Here is an 11258-nt window from a genome sequence, read left to right as displayed (position 1 = left end):
ACTATGCACCTTTTTACGATGGATATAAAGAATAAAGATAGAGATAGGTTAGCAAACTTTAACAAGTAGTAGTGGTAGACCATTTGCTAATGCTAGCTACCGGGACTCAATATCTTTAACCCCCCAAAATCAACCCTTTTTAAGTTTATTTAGACATTATTTCATTCCTTAATGGTAAAAACAACTCTGCAATATTGTTAAAGCATCTCTTAAATATATTTTTTTTTTAAATGTGGGTACCAAACTTTCCTAGAGGAAGGAAAATAATAACTTTTCTATTGTTACATTGCTTTCTTTCATTAATGAATATTTTGTCCATGGAACCAAAGCCAACAATTTGTAAGATAGAATCCACGTGGGTAATGAAGTTCCATAAGGACATTTTCGTCATTTCCGCTTTCTACCCCTTCCAGACACAGCTCCTCCATTAATATCCCGCCATCTCCTTTCCTTTCCACTCTTTTCCCCTCCCCCCCTCCAAAAAAAAAACCCACAAACTACAAAGAAAAAGCAAACAAAAATGAGAGCAAAGCGTTAGAGAGAGAACAAAAGAGAAAAGGAGAGCGATATTTTTTCTTTGGCTAACAAAAAAAAAAAAGAATCCGAGAATGGCGAGCGGGTGGGTCAAATCTTTGCAATGCAAATCGAGAGCATATGAAGATGTTTATCACCCCAGCCCTAAGTATTTGATCCCTAGTACCAGTTGTACACGAAGTTCTCAGAGTATCAAGGATGTCATCCAAACGGCCAAGAAAAAACCCAAGAAATCGGACACCAAACCCAACCCCAAACTGCTTTCGAGGTCCAGCAGTAAACCCGAATCCGATTTGAATAGTACTCCGCCTCCGCCTCGACCTCGCCGGAGTAGTTCAATGCCTTCCCGTGACGTTAGGAACCCTGACCCTGTCCTGCCTGCACTGACCGAACTGCCTGAGGGTCACCCTTTGAGGAATGTCGTGGAGATTATTTTCCATACGAGTTGGAGCCCCAAGGCTTTCACGGGTCGGATCGAGATGATTTTTAAAGTTCAAAATGGACCAAGGACGGTGAGCAGGTTCGAGGAGTACCGAGAGACTGTGAAAACTCGGTCCAGCTCGGGCTCGGGTGGCCCGGCTTCTGCCGACGAGGAAAATGCGAGGTGCGTAGCCGACGGTAACGAGGTAATGCGGTTCCATTGCTTGGGTCCCACTGCAGGGAGCTGCGGAATGAACGAAAAGTGGCTGTTTTCCGGCGGGAAAGGTGCTGCGATTTGCACGTATTCCGGTAGCGGCGGGGCTCACGAGAGGGCGGGAGGTGGGATGGGGAGGAAGGCGATGTTGGTTTGCCGGGTTATTGCTGGTCGAGTCTCGAAGCGGGTAGGGTTGGGGTACGAGACGTTGCTGGAGGGGCGAGTGGGGTGTGACTCAGTGAGTGGAGACAACGGCGAGTTGCTGGTGTTTGATCCACGTGCAGTGTTGCCTTGCTTTCTTATTATCTACAAATTGTAAAAATACTTTTTTTAAAAAAAAAAAAGAAAGAAAGAGGATTTAAATGTTGGTTAAAATTATTATTTTTTGTGTGAGGGAGGGTGCATCGTCTTTATTGCATTTATCAACACAATTTTTTTCTTCTTCTTTTTGGGTCGATTATTATTCTGGAAAAGAAAAAAGAATTGGGTTGATAAATGCTAATTAATTCAGGTACCAAACCCTCTTGCTTTTGCTTTTTCTTTTGTACTTAATTAATATTTAGGCGATAATTCACAATTATGAGTTTGACTGAAGCCAGTATCATATTTAAATTATCGATATCTTCATGTTTCAGTTGCCGCCAAATACATTCCAATGTTCGATATTATCTGAATGATTAACAAGAAGTCAAGCAATGGATAGGAGAAATCCAGCGTCAAAGGTGATTCATCTTCCAGGCAGCGGATATAAGATTCAAAATCCCTGGAGACATTCAACTCCTACCTACTGCAACTTATTTCAATACCTTATAGTCTGAAATCAGCATTAGACCCAAAGATGTTTCGATTTGTATTTATGGTGTATTTACGTCTTCTTTTTTGAAATGTTAATTATCATCGAATTGGCAGTAATAAATAAGATTAAAATATTGTAGAATATATAAAAAAATATATTTATTAAAAATTAAATTAAAGTTAATTATTTATCATTCTAGATTTAAATCTTATTATAATCAAATTTTTATTGATTTATTATATAAAAAAGATAAAAAAACACCTTCATAAAAAAATATAACTTATTTTATATTTTAATAATTTCATAATATACTAACTCAATAAACTTTAATTATTTGACTTTCCACATTCGCTTGTTTCACTCCATGTTTTTAACTTTTTTTATATTTTCATTGTATAAATTATTAATAATTAAAAAACTACTCTTAATACTTTTTGACATCAATGTGGCAGTTAAACCACTCTAATCATCTGTTTTTAATCTAATTAATTCAAAATAATTTTTTTTAAATAATTGAAAATAGAATATTATTATTATTAACACAAATAAGCAATAATACAAACATAAGCATTTAAATTGATTCAAATCAATTTTTATTTAATTTTGCATCCATCCAATTTTAATGATTTTAGAATAATAGTTGAATTAATTGGAGCACTAATTTTTATTTTTTTCTAATCAACAAGTGTGCGCAACTTTTACTTACCTCATCAATAATTATTATAAGTTAAAATTTTATTTTATATTGTTTGCACTTTTTTTTTACATTTATTTATGTTAAATAAAGGTTTAATGCTCAACAAACTATATTACTTTTCCCACATTTATACTTAATTTTTTTCTACTTAGTTAAATTACCATTCCATTAACTAAAATAACCTATTATAAAGTGCCAAGTGTTGTGATTTCTTCTAAGTTAGTAAACAATGTGGGGCTGACATGGAAAATATGAATTAAAATAAAAGTTTTTGTTTATTCTCCTCTACAGTTAAAATGATTTTTAATTTTGCAATTTGCATTATCCTTTTTTGTCTCCTCTCATTTCTTTATCCCCTCTCTTCTCTGTCTCTTAACTCTTTAATCAGATCAAATAATATTACTTAAAAACATTCTTTTTCCTCAACGCTTCCCAGAACCATTTCCCCCTTCCCTTCCCCCACTTCATTCCATTCTTTAGCTACTTCAAAAGGGGTATAAGAAGTGACAGTAGGATTTGGGGTTAGTGAAATTCTCTTGATGGTGGAATCCAAATTATTTGGAGATTTGTTGACACAAAATGGCGACATCTGTGGATGTTTAGGTAGAAATAACAATGGGTTTTGATTCTTCTTTTTAACAATGTCCAGATTTCATGGAAGAAAATGGCCAGCCGGTTTTTGGGTTCCGAGGGATTTAGGGGTGACTGAAATGTTGTTTAGTTTTTCTCGCTAGGTAAAAAGTTCTCGCTCGTTAAACTGGATAGTTGTTTTTCTTTAATTAAAACTAAGTTATTTCCACGTAGGCGCCAAGTTGGTTGCTGATGCAGATATTTTTTGAAATGTGGCCTTTTTTTATAGGTGGAGTTCCCAAGTTTTCGGAATATTTTAAGGCTGTTACAAAGAAAAAATAAAAAATTGCAATACATTAAGATATACGTTTAAGGTGAGATTCAGAATAACGTTACTTGCATTATAACATGCCAAATACGATAATGTTAATGTTCCTAAATTTTGAAAACACTGCAATCGCCAGCCGACAGTGACATTCTAATGGAAAGGAAAACGTAAGGGCACCAATCTCCACAATTGATAGGAGCACTTGAGAACCTCCCTCTTCTCTTTTGTCTTAACCTTTGCCATCTGTATCTTAAATTAAGGAAAGATGCAACCGACATTTGCATTTTTGGAATATACATATGGTTTTTTTAGACCATTGTTTTCTGCTCAAGTTACATCCATGGTTGAGTTGTAATACATATGACCTTCAATGACAGCGATATTGAACTCTTCCTCGACAGTGACAACCATTCCTAAATGTTTGTTCTCTTTGTGGGCACGCAATCTAAAAGCATCTCCTGCCCTGAAGATTGGACAAATCCCGCATTGTTTGTTTCAGCAGACATATGCAGGTATAAGAAAGCTACTGTTGTTATGAGACACGATTTCAGGGACGACAATGGGGGGAAGCTCTGTTTGTAGAAACTAGAAAGGGTCCATCCACACGTCTTATCAAGACAACAATATATTCAGGGTTTATATATTTTATTTCTTAAATTAAAAAAAAAAAAGAAATAAATGAGAATAATCCTAAATAGCCCTTTCCATGAATTCCAATGATTATGTGCTGCTAGTTGATATGGTCTTTGCATGAATCAACAGCCCTTTCTCCATCACCAAGGTTTTATCAATCTTCACTAATGAGAGTTGAGAATAAATAATAGTAATAATAATAAAAATAAAGATTCCAGGTGCAAGTAGATATCCATGGAGCTCTAATGTACATCTTGTTATGCTAGCGCACCGTTTCGTCGGATAGGCTCAATAGGACTCCAGAAGTACATACAATGGCTTGCCATTCAAGCGTTCTCGACCCTACAAATATGTTAATCACAATATTTTGCTAATTAAGGCCTAAACCAAATATACCCAAACATCTATGTATATGGATGATGATATATACAGAAAATGAAAATTCCTTTGCGTTCACAAAGTGCATGCTTTTATGAGCACAATATACAAGATGCAGCTAAGATTGGAAGTTAAATACACACCTTTAAATCTGGCAACTCGATAACACATGCACATTCAACTACCTCTGCTCCAGCGCGTTCTGAAGATTACCACATTTATAGTGAAAAGATTCAGTAAAATCAGGAGGAGACGAATGCCGTCTTTGAGAATATGATAATCAATGTCAATGAAGATCACACAAGAATTAATTTTTGTTTCCCAGCGAAATATAATCACGGTATAACACAACTCAAACTAAATGTCACATAGCCTGCTGCTACTTCCTTTTGGCCGAGACACCTCTCTGAACTCACTGACCTACCGAACCGAATGCCATGTTATGCGCATCTTATTAACAGTGCAAATACAAATGTGAAATGCAGTAAGAAACATCTTCAGGCAGCTTTTCTTGTAATACCATTGCCATTTAGTTATACTCAAAATGCATTCGGCTTTTAATAACAATATGCTGTTTGTGTTAAGAGTTTGTAAGATTTACCCAGTAACTTCATAGCAGCACAAAGAGTGCCTCCAGTTGCTATCAAGTCATCAACAACCAAAGCCCGCTCACCGGGTTCAACAGCTCCAAGATGCATCTCCAGACAATCCCTTCCATATTCCAGTTCATACTCTTCTGAAATAACTTTACCTAAAAACATTGTATATTTTGAAGGAAAAAAAAAACAGACAAGTTAACCTCGAGAATTTAATAAATCCGAATGGTATGAACATAAAAAAATATACTACTCAATCTTTGAGAATATCAAGTGATAAGATAAATAATGTACTCAGAAAATTATGAATATGTACGAAAAACACAGGCAATCAACAGAAAATATAGTTATCACATTAGAGACAACTCTGACAAACATGCACAAGTGATCACCCTGACTAATCATCAATCTTAGTTCATCGTTAAATACTGACTGTGGTGCAATTTTTATCACTAAGCTTGAATTTTCTATTATAACAATAAAATAGATAAAAGTAGAATGAAATGTGTAACCAGAATTCTCCGGTACATCAGATAACCAGACAAATTTCTGATTATACAAGCATGATATATATATATAAAGAATAAAAGATTCTTGTGCATATCTGCACGGTAGGAAATATTACCAGGCAACTTGTTCGGTTTTCTTAAGGGAACAAACTTTGCTCCAATTTCCAATGCAATGGGAGTACCGAAGATAAAACCCCGAGCTTCTATACCTGAGATTCAAGCTTTCTTATTATAATCTGTAAGGCCAACATATGCTAGAGGGAAAACAAAACAAGACACAAATGCAGTGATAGAAGATTAATGATTGATATCAAAGGCTTGATATATAGATTGGCCCCTAAACTTGGCAAATTTTCTCAAATTGACCCCTAATCTTTTGTTTGGATCACATTAGTCCCTAAGGTTGGCATCCATTGCACAAATCGGTCCCTATGGTTAACACCATTAGTTTTTTAAGGCATAATATATAGATTGGCCCCTGAACTTAACAACTTTTCTCACATTGGCCCCTAAACTTTTTTTTTGGATCATATTTTTCCCAAGGTTGGCATCCGTTACACAAATTGGTCTCTACACTAACACAAGTTGTTTTTGATGAACTTGTTTATGTGGACAAATATGGGGGCGAGATGTGGAGAAATAAGGGGATCACACATGTATTCATCTTTAATCATTCTTAAATTTTTTTCAAAAAACCTTAAAATTTTGTTAAAAAAATAAAAGAAATATATAAATTATAAAACTTTAAAAAAAATAGGTATATAAATTGAAAATAAAATTAACAAATTTAGTTAACATTTCAAAAAAGGTTTAAAAAATAAAAAATTTTGGTTAAATTTGTAGTAAATTAGAAGAAACAGTAAAAATATAAAATTAAAAAAATATTTTAAACATTAAAGAAACAAAATTGACCGGTTGACATTGGTCAACTCCCTGTCAATGTCGATCAATTATTGGTCAAGCCCAGTTAAGTTCGGTCAACACCCTATCAATTTTTCATTATCTTTTGTTTTATTCATTTTTTGTATATTTTTAATTTTTATTTATTAAATATCTTTAGATTTTAAAAGTTATTTTTATTTTTTTTAAAGTTGAATATTTAAAGAGTAAGCTTTTAAATGTTAAATATTAACTTAATTTATTGTTTTCATTTTTTATTTTTTATATATTCAAATTTTTTTTCAAAATTTTAAAGCTTTTTAGTTTTAAGAATGGTTAAAGATGAATCCCCCTTGTCCACATCAACAAATTCTTAAAAAAAAAAAACAACCTGTGTAGCAGATGCCAACCTTAGGGACCAATATGATCTAAAAGAATGTGAAAAAAGTTGCCAAGATCAAGGGCCAATCTATATATTAAGCCTATTACAAGTGGTATATAACCCCCCTGCCACCCCTCCAAAAACCTTGTAAAATATTTTTGAGTTGAATTAAATAGCAAGTATTGCTCCAAATTCATCCCCCATTCCTTCTCCGATTCACATAAAATAGAAACGAACTTGGGTATTCTAAGTAAAAGTTAGATTCTCCTCCTCAACCTCTAACCAGATGAAAAGCCAACTAAACAAGAAGAGCAGGCCAAGGCAGGAATGAATTACTTAAACGTGACATGTAGAAATCGAACCAACCACAAGAAGCATAAACATGATCAATGCGCGACCATTGGCAAAGAAATTGGTAGTTGATTGACAGTTCATTGCATAATCAGATAAGATTTCAGTCTGACGAAAATGGGCTTGAATTTCCAAAGGCAGTCTAATACAATATACACCCTTGTTCTAGTATGACAAAATCAGACCCCTAGGAACTGACCAAACCTATTGGACAACATTAACAAGAATGGTGAAAACGTGTTATCCTTATCTTGTGAGGGAAACGCCGCCATTTTCCATATAGGTTCCATTAACACAAGAAGACAACCCATGTCTACGTTACCACACACAGAGACAAATTATAATGTACATGCAATAAGACAAAGCACACACAAATAATAAATGATTCTTTTCTTATTAAAAAGACCAAGGCACCACTATCAATGATAGGATTATCAAAACCCTTTTTAACTTCCCTAGTAGTGTGTCAAAGTGACAAGGCATGAGGAAAAAAGAAACAGCAAATTATCGTTTCATCCAGCAATGTAGAAGCTAACCAAAGCCAGCAATGAAAGGGAAAATGGAGGAAAACAACTAGTATTTCTATAAGCAACAAATGCATCAATCATTCAGCAGTGATAATCACATTATGGTTGTATAATTAAGGCTAAAAATTATAAGAAAAAGGCGGCTGGGAATTTACATCATCCTGTCCACCTCAAGAAAGGTGGGCATCCATCACCAACCACCATCAAGCCAAGTAGGATCCAAGCACATGGCCACAACAAGAATGTGTGTGGGCAAAAGAGAGTGAGAGGGAGCAATCAATGGCTCCTCCCACTAACAAGGGGTGGTAGTCAAACGAGAAATGAAATTTAAAGGGAAAAAAAGAGTCACTTCCATCCCAAACTCCGTGAAACGGCATTAAAAAAGATAACCAGAAACTTATGCAATTTGAAGGGGCATATCCCTTTTACCCCTGTTTCTACAGAAGCTTACTTTCTCATAACCATGGACCCCACCCTCTTTGATGCTAATCAAACAGCCATAAAAAACAGTTCTTGAAAAGCTATGAATCAAATCTCTGGCACATCAAAAACCATAATAGTTTCAGGGAAAAAAAAAGGACCTTCCATTTTTATAAAAAGGTTTTCTCCCCTTATCTTAACTTTGGTTTTTACCTGTAACAACTGAAATGTTCTTCCCTTTGTATCTCTCAACGAACAAATCCACTGTATCCTTGAATGCTTTAGGATCCAGTAAAAGAGTAGTTATGTCTTGAAACATAATACCTGCCATTTCCACCATACATGATACCAAATTCACAATCTAACGTCAACAAAAAACATGGAACTGGTTTAGATAAATCATGCAATTTTCTTTCAAATGACAAGGTCCCAACTTGAATTGGGCAGAAAAGCCGTATCAATCAATAAAAGTTCAGTCTTTATGGTCGTTTATATTATTCCAAAGGCTGTAAAAATCTGGGTTTTAAATCATAATCCATTTTACAAAACTTTCAAGGCAACAAAAACGAAAACCGGAGTACATGACAGAACAAATGACAGAACAAAGAGATTAAGGGTGAGTTTGGATTTACGTGCGTTTACACTTAATAAAAATAGTGATAAAAGTTTACACTTAATAAAAATAGTGATAAAAGTAAGATTAGATACTGACATAAAAATTAAGCTAAACGCACTGTAATGTATCAACCGCCCATCCAAATCCAGTCTTAGAAACCTTTTTCTTTTCTTTTTTAATCTTGCAAAACTTAAAAAAAAAAAAGAAAGAAGGAACAGAGGAACCTGGTTTTGGGAAATTGGGGACAACACGAATCTTGGATTGGATGCCATGAATACGGGGATCTTTGTCTCTGTAAGCCGACATTGTCTATTGTTTTTTATGCTATCTATCTGTCTATAAATATTATCTATTTCCCCGTCTTTTTAATCTTATTTCTTCTCTCTATGACTCGCACCATGTAAGCAAAGAAGAAAGAAACAACAACACTCAACAAGGAAGACAACCAAAACGGCCAACACTTCCTTTCCTCTTGTCTCCCCTCTCTCCCAATGTTCTTCCTTTGATACTCCTCACACCCTTTAAATGAAGCAAGATTAAAAAAAAAGAAAAAGTGGGTATTTATAAGAAGAGGAGATTTAAATTGTCTGTTAGAGAGAGAGAGAGAGAGAGAGAGAGAGGGAGCTCTCTGCACAAGAAATATATAGAGGGAGAGGGAAGAAATCTTTGCTGGATGTAAGTAAGAGAGAAGCGGGTGTGTGTAAAAAAGGGTTAAAAACAAAAAGTTGTATCACGAGGCCGCCCCTGCTTTTTTCTCATTTCCTTGTAAAATAAAATTATAATAAAATTTAGATTTTTTTTGTCAAATATATATATAAGCTTTGCAATAATTTAAACAATATTTTAAAAAAAGTATAATAAAAATTTGAAAAAAATAATTTAGTAATGAAAAATAAAAAGAATATAAAAATTTATGTATTAAAAGTTTTTAAAATTTTAAAAATATTTTCTCAAAAAATAAAAAATATATATAGTTTTAAATTTTTAAAATAATTTTCTAATATAAAACTTGAAAATACTATTAAGTCAGCATCAGTCAAAGTCAAAGAATGCCACATGGAACCTTCTAATTGGTCACATTTCATCTAATTTTTTTAAACAATAATGGGTTTTTTTAATAGTAATGAAATGAATCGATTAATAAAATGTAACTTTAGGTATTAATTTGATTCAAAAAAAAAGTCTAGGTACCAAAATAAGAAAAATTGTATATTTTAAGGAAAAAACTTCATGTGCCGAATTTAACTTTTATGAATGATGTTAATTCTAGATGTTATAATAATACATGAATTGATAGTTTAGATATCGCATCAGACAAGTTTAATTATTTCGGTAGCAATTTAGACATTGACATTATCCCAAAAATTGTTACATAATCTTATGTGCCAATATTTTATTTTCATTTGGTTAAATTTAACCCAATGATGTAATACGTTCTTTTCTTTTGAACTTTCCTCTCTTTTCATTTACCTTATTTGTCTTTCTTTTCTTTAGCTATTGTTAATCCAAACATAGGAGGAATACAATACCTTATTTTTTTTAGTGCATCAAAGAAATAAAATATATTCCGCTTCCGATCATATTATTTAGAAAAATAAAATATATTTTTTAAAAAAAAATAAGAGAAGAAAAAGCCTTACCCTATAAAGTTGCAATCCAATATTAATAAAAGTTGTATAAATATTGGGAGCAGAAATTAAGCCAAGACTCGCTCACTTTCCGCATTCCCACCTTGGAAATTAGCTTAGTTTCTTACCAAATCTAATAACAACTGTAATCTAAGGTCGTTGTTGGTATTAATTTAAATTCCAAAAAGCTACCCATCCATCAATGAAATTCAATATAGGAGTTGGGACAAAGTGAGATAAAGACTGATAACTACCTATAAATCTTGAAGATGCATAGAATTAATTGACCCAGAGAAATTAGATGATAATAATAAAAATAAATTTGGGGTCTTGGGCATAACCAAAATTTCAACATCAGCTTACAAAATGTGCAGTTGATTTTGTGCTGTGTTTGAGACAAAAGTCTTTCACTTTTTCTCTATCACCTACGCTTCTTAACTCCATGTTGCTTTCCTATATGCCTTAGTGTCGTCTTATTTGTGCAAACTTTAGATTTTTGCAAAAGAAACAATAATAATTGGTGAAAATGAATTTTGACTCAATGACCAAGTTATTAGCTTTTTAAATAAAATATTCTACTTCTTACTTCTTAAATATGGGTAACACATGAAAACTCAAATTTAGCTAATCTACTAAATAACCCTACCATTTTTACACTTTATTTCAACAACCCTACCATTCACTTACTCATTTTAAACACTTATATCCACTAAAAATTTTCAACTAATAACAGACCGCCACATCATATAAACTTTAAAATATAATTTATGATTCTTTTAT

At 33.3% G+C, this 11258-nt stretch overlaps 2 protein-coding genes across 2 annotated transcripts; one reads left to right on the top strand and one right to left on the bottom strand.

The window, feature by feature from the left end:
- Positions 1 to 289: 289 nt before the first annotated feature.
- On the top strand, positions 290 to 2053 carry LOC107946936 (uncharacterized). The gene is made up of 2 exons (XM_016881446.2): positions 290 to 1679; positions 1804 to 2053. The coding sequence occupies exon 1, from the start codon at positions 609 to 611 to the stop codon at positions 1485 to 1487; it is 879 nt and encodes a 292-aa protein (XP_016736935.2). The 5' UTR covers positions 290 to 608; the 3' UTR covers positions 1488 to 1679; positions 1804 to 2053.
- A 1761-nt stretch (positions 2054 to 3814) lies between these two features.
- Positions 3815 to 9595, bottom strand: LOC107946935 (adenine phosphoribosyltransferase 4). The gene is made up of 6 exons (XM_016881445.2): positions 9075 to 9595; positions 8448 to 8558; positions 5792 to 5884; positions 5172 to 5321; positions 4714 to 4772; positions 3815 to 4534 (listed from the first exon to the last, which is right to left on the bottom strand). Exons 1-6 carry the CDS (start codon positions 9154 to 9156, stop codon positions 4481 to 4483), a joined length of 549 nt encoding a protein of 182 aa, XP_016736934.1. The 5' UTR covers positions 9157 to 9595; the 3' UTR covers positions 3815 to 4480.
- Positions 9596 to 11258: the final 1663 nt, after the last annotated feature.

This window comes from Gossypium hirsutum, chromosome D12, assembly GCF_007990345.1.
Source record: "Gossypium hirsutum isolate 1008001.06 chromosome D12, Gossypium_hirsutum_v2.1, whole genome shotgun sequence".
NCBI classification, from domain to species: Eukaryota; Viridiplantae; Streptophyta; class Magnoliopsida; order Malvales; family Malvaceae; genus Gossypium; species Gossypium hirsutum.
The sequence above is the reverse complement of the archived record's forward strand: the minus strand, read 5'-3'. Positions and strand labels throughout refer to the sequence as shown.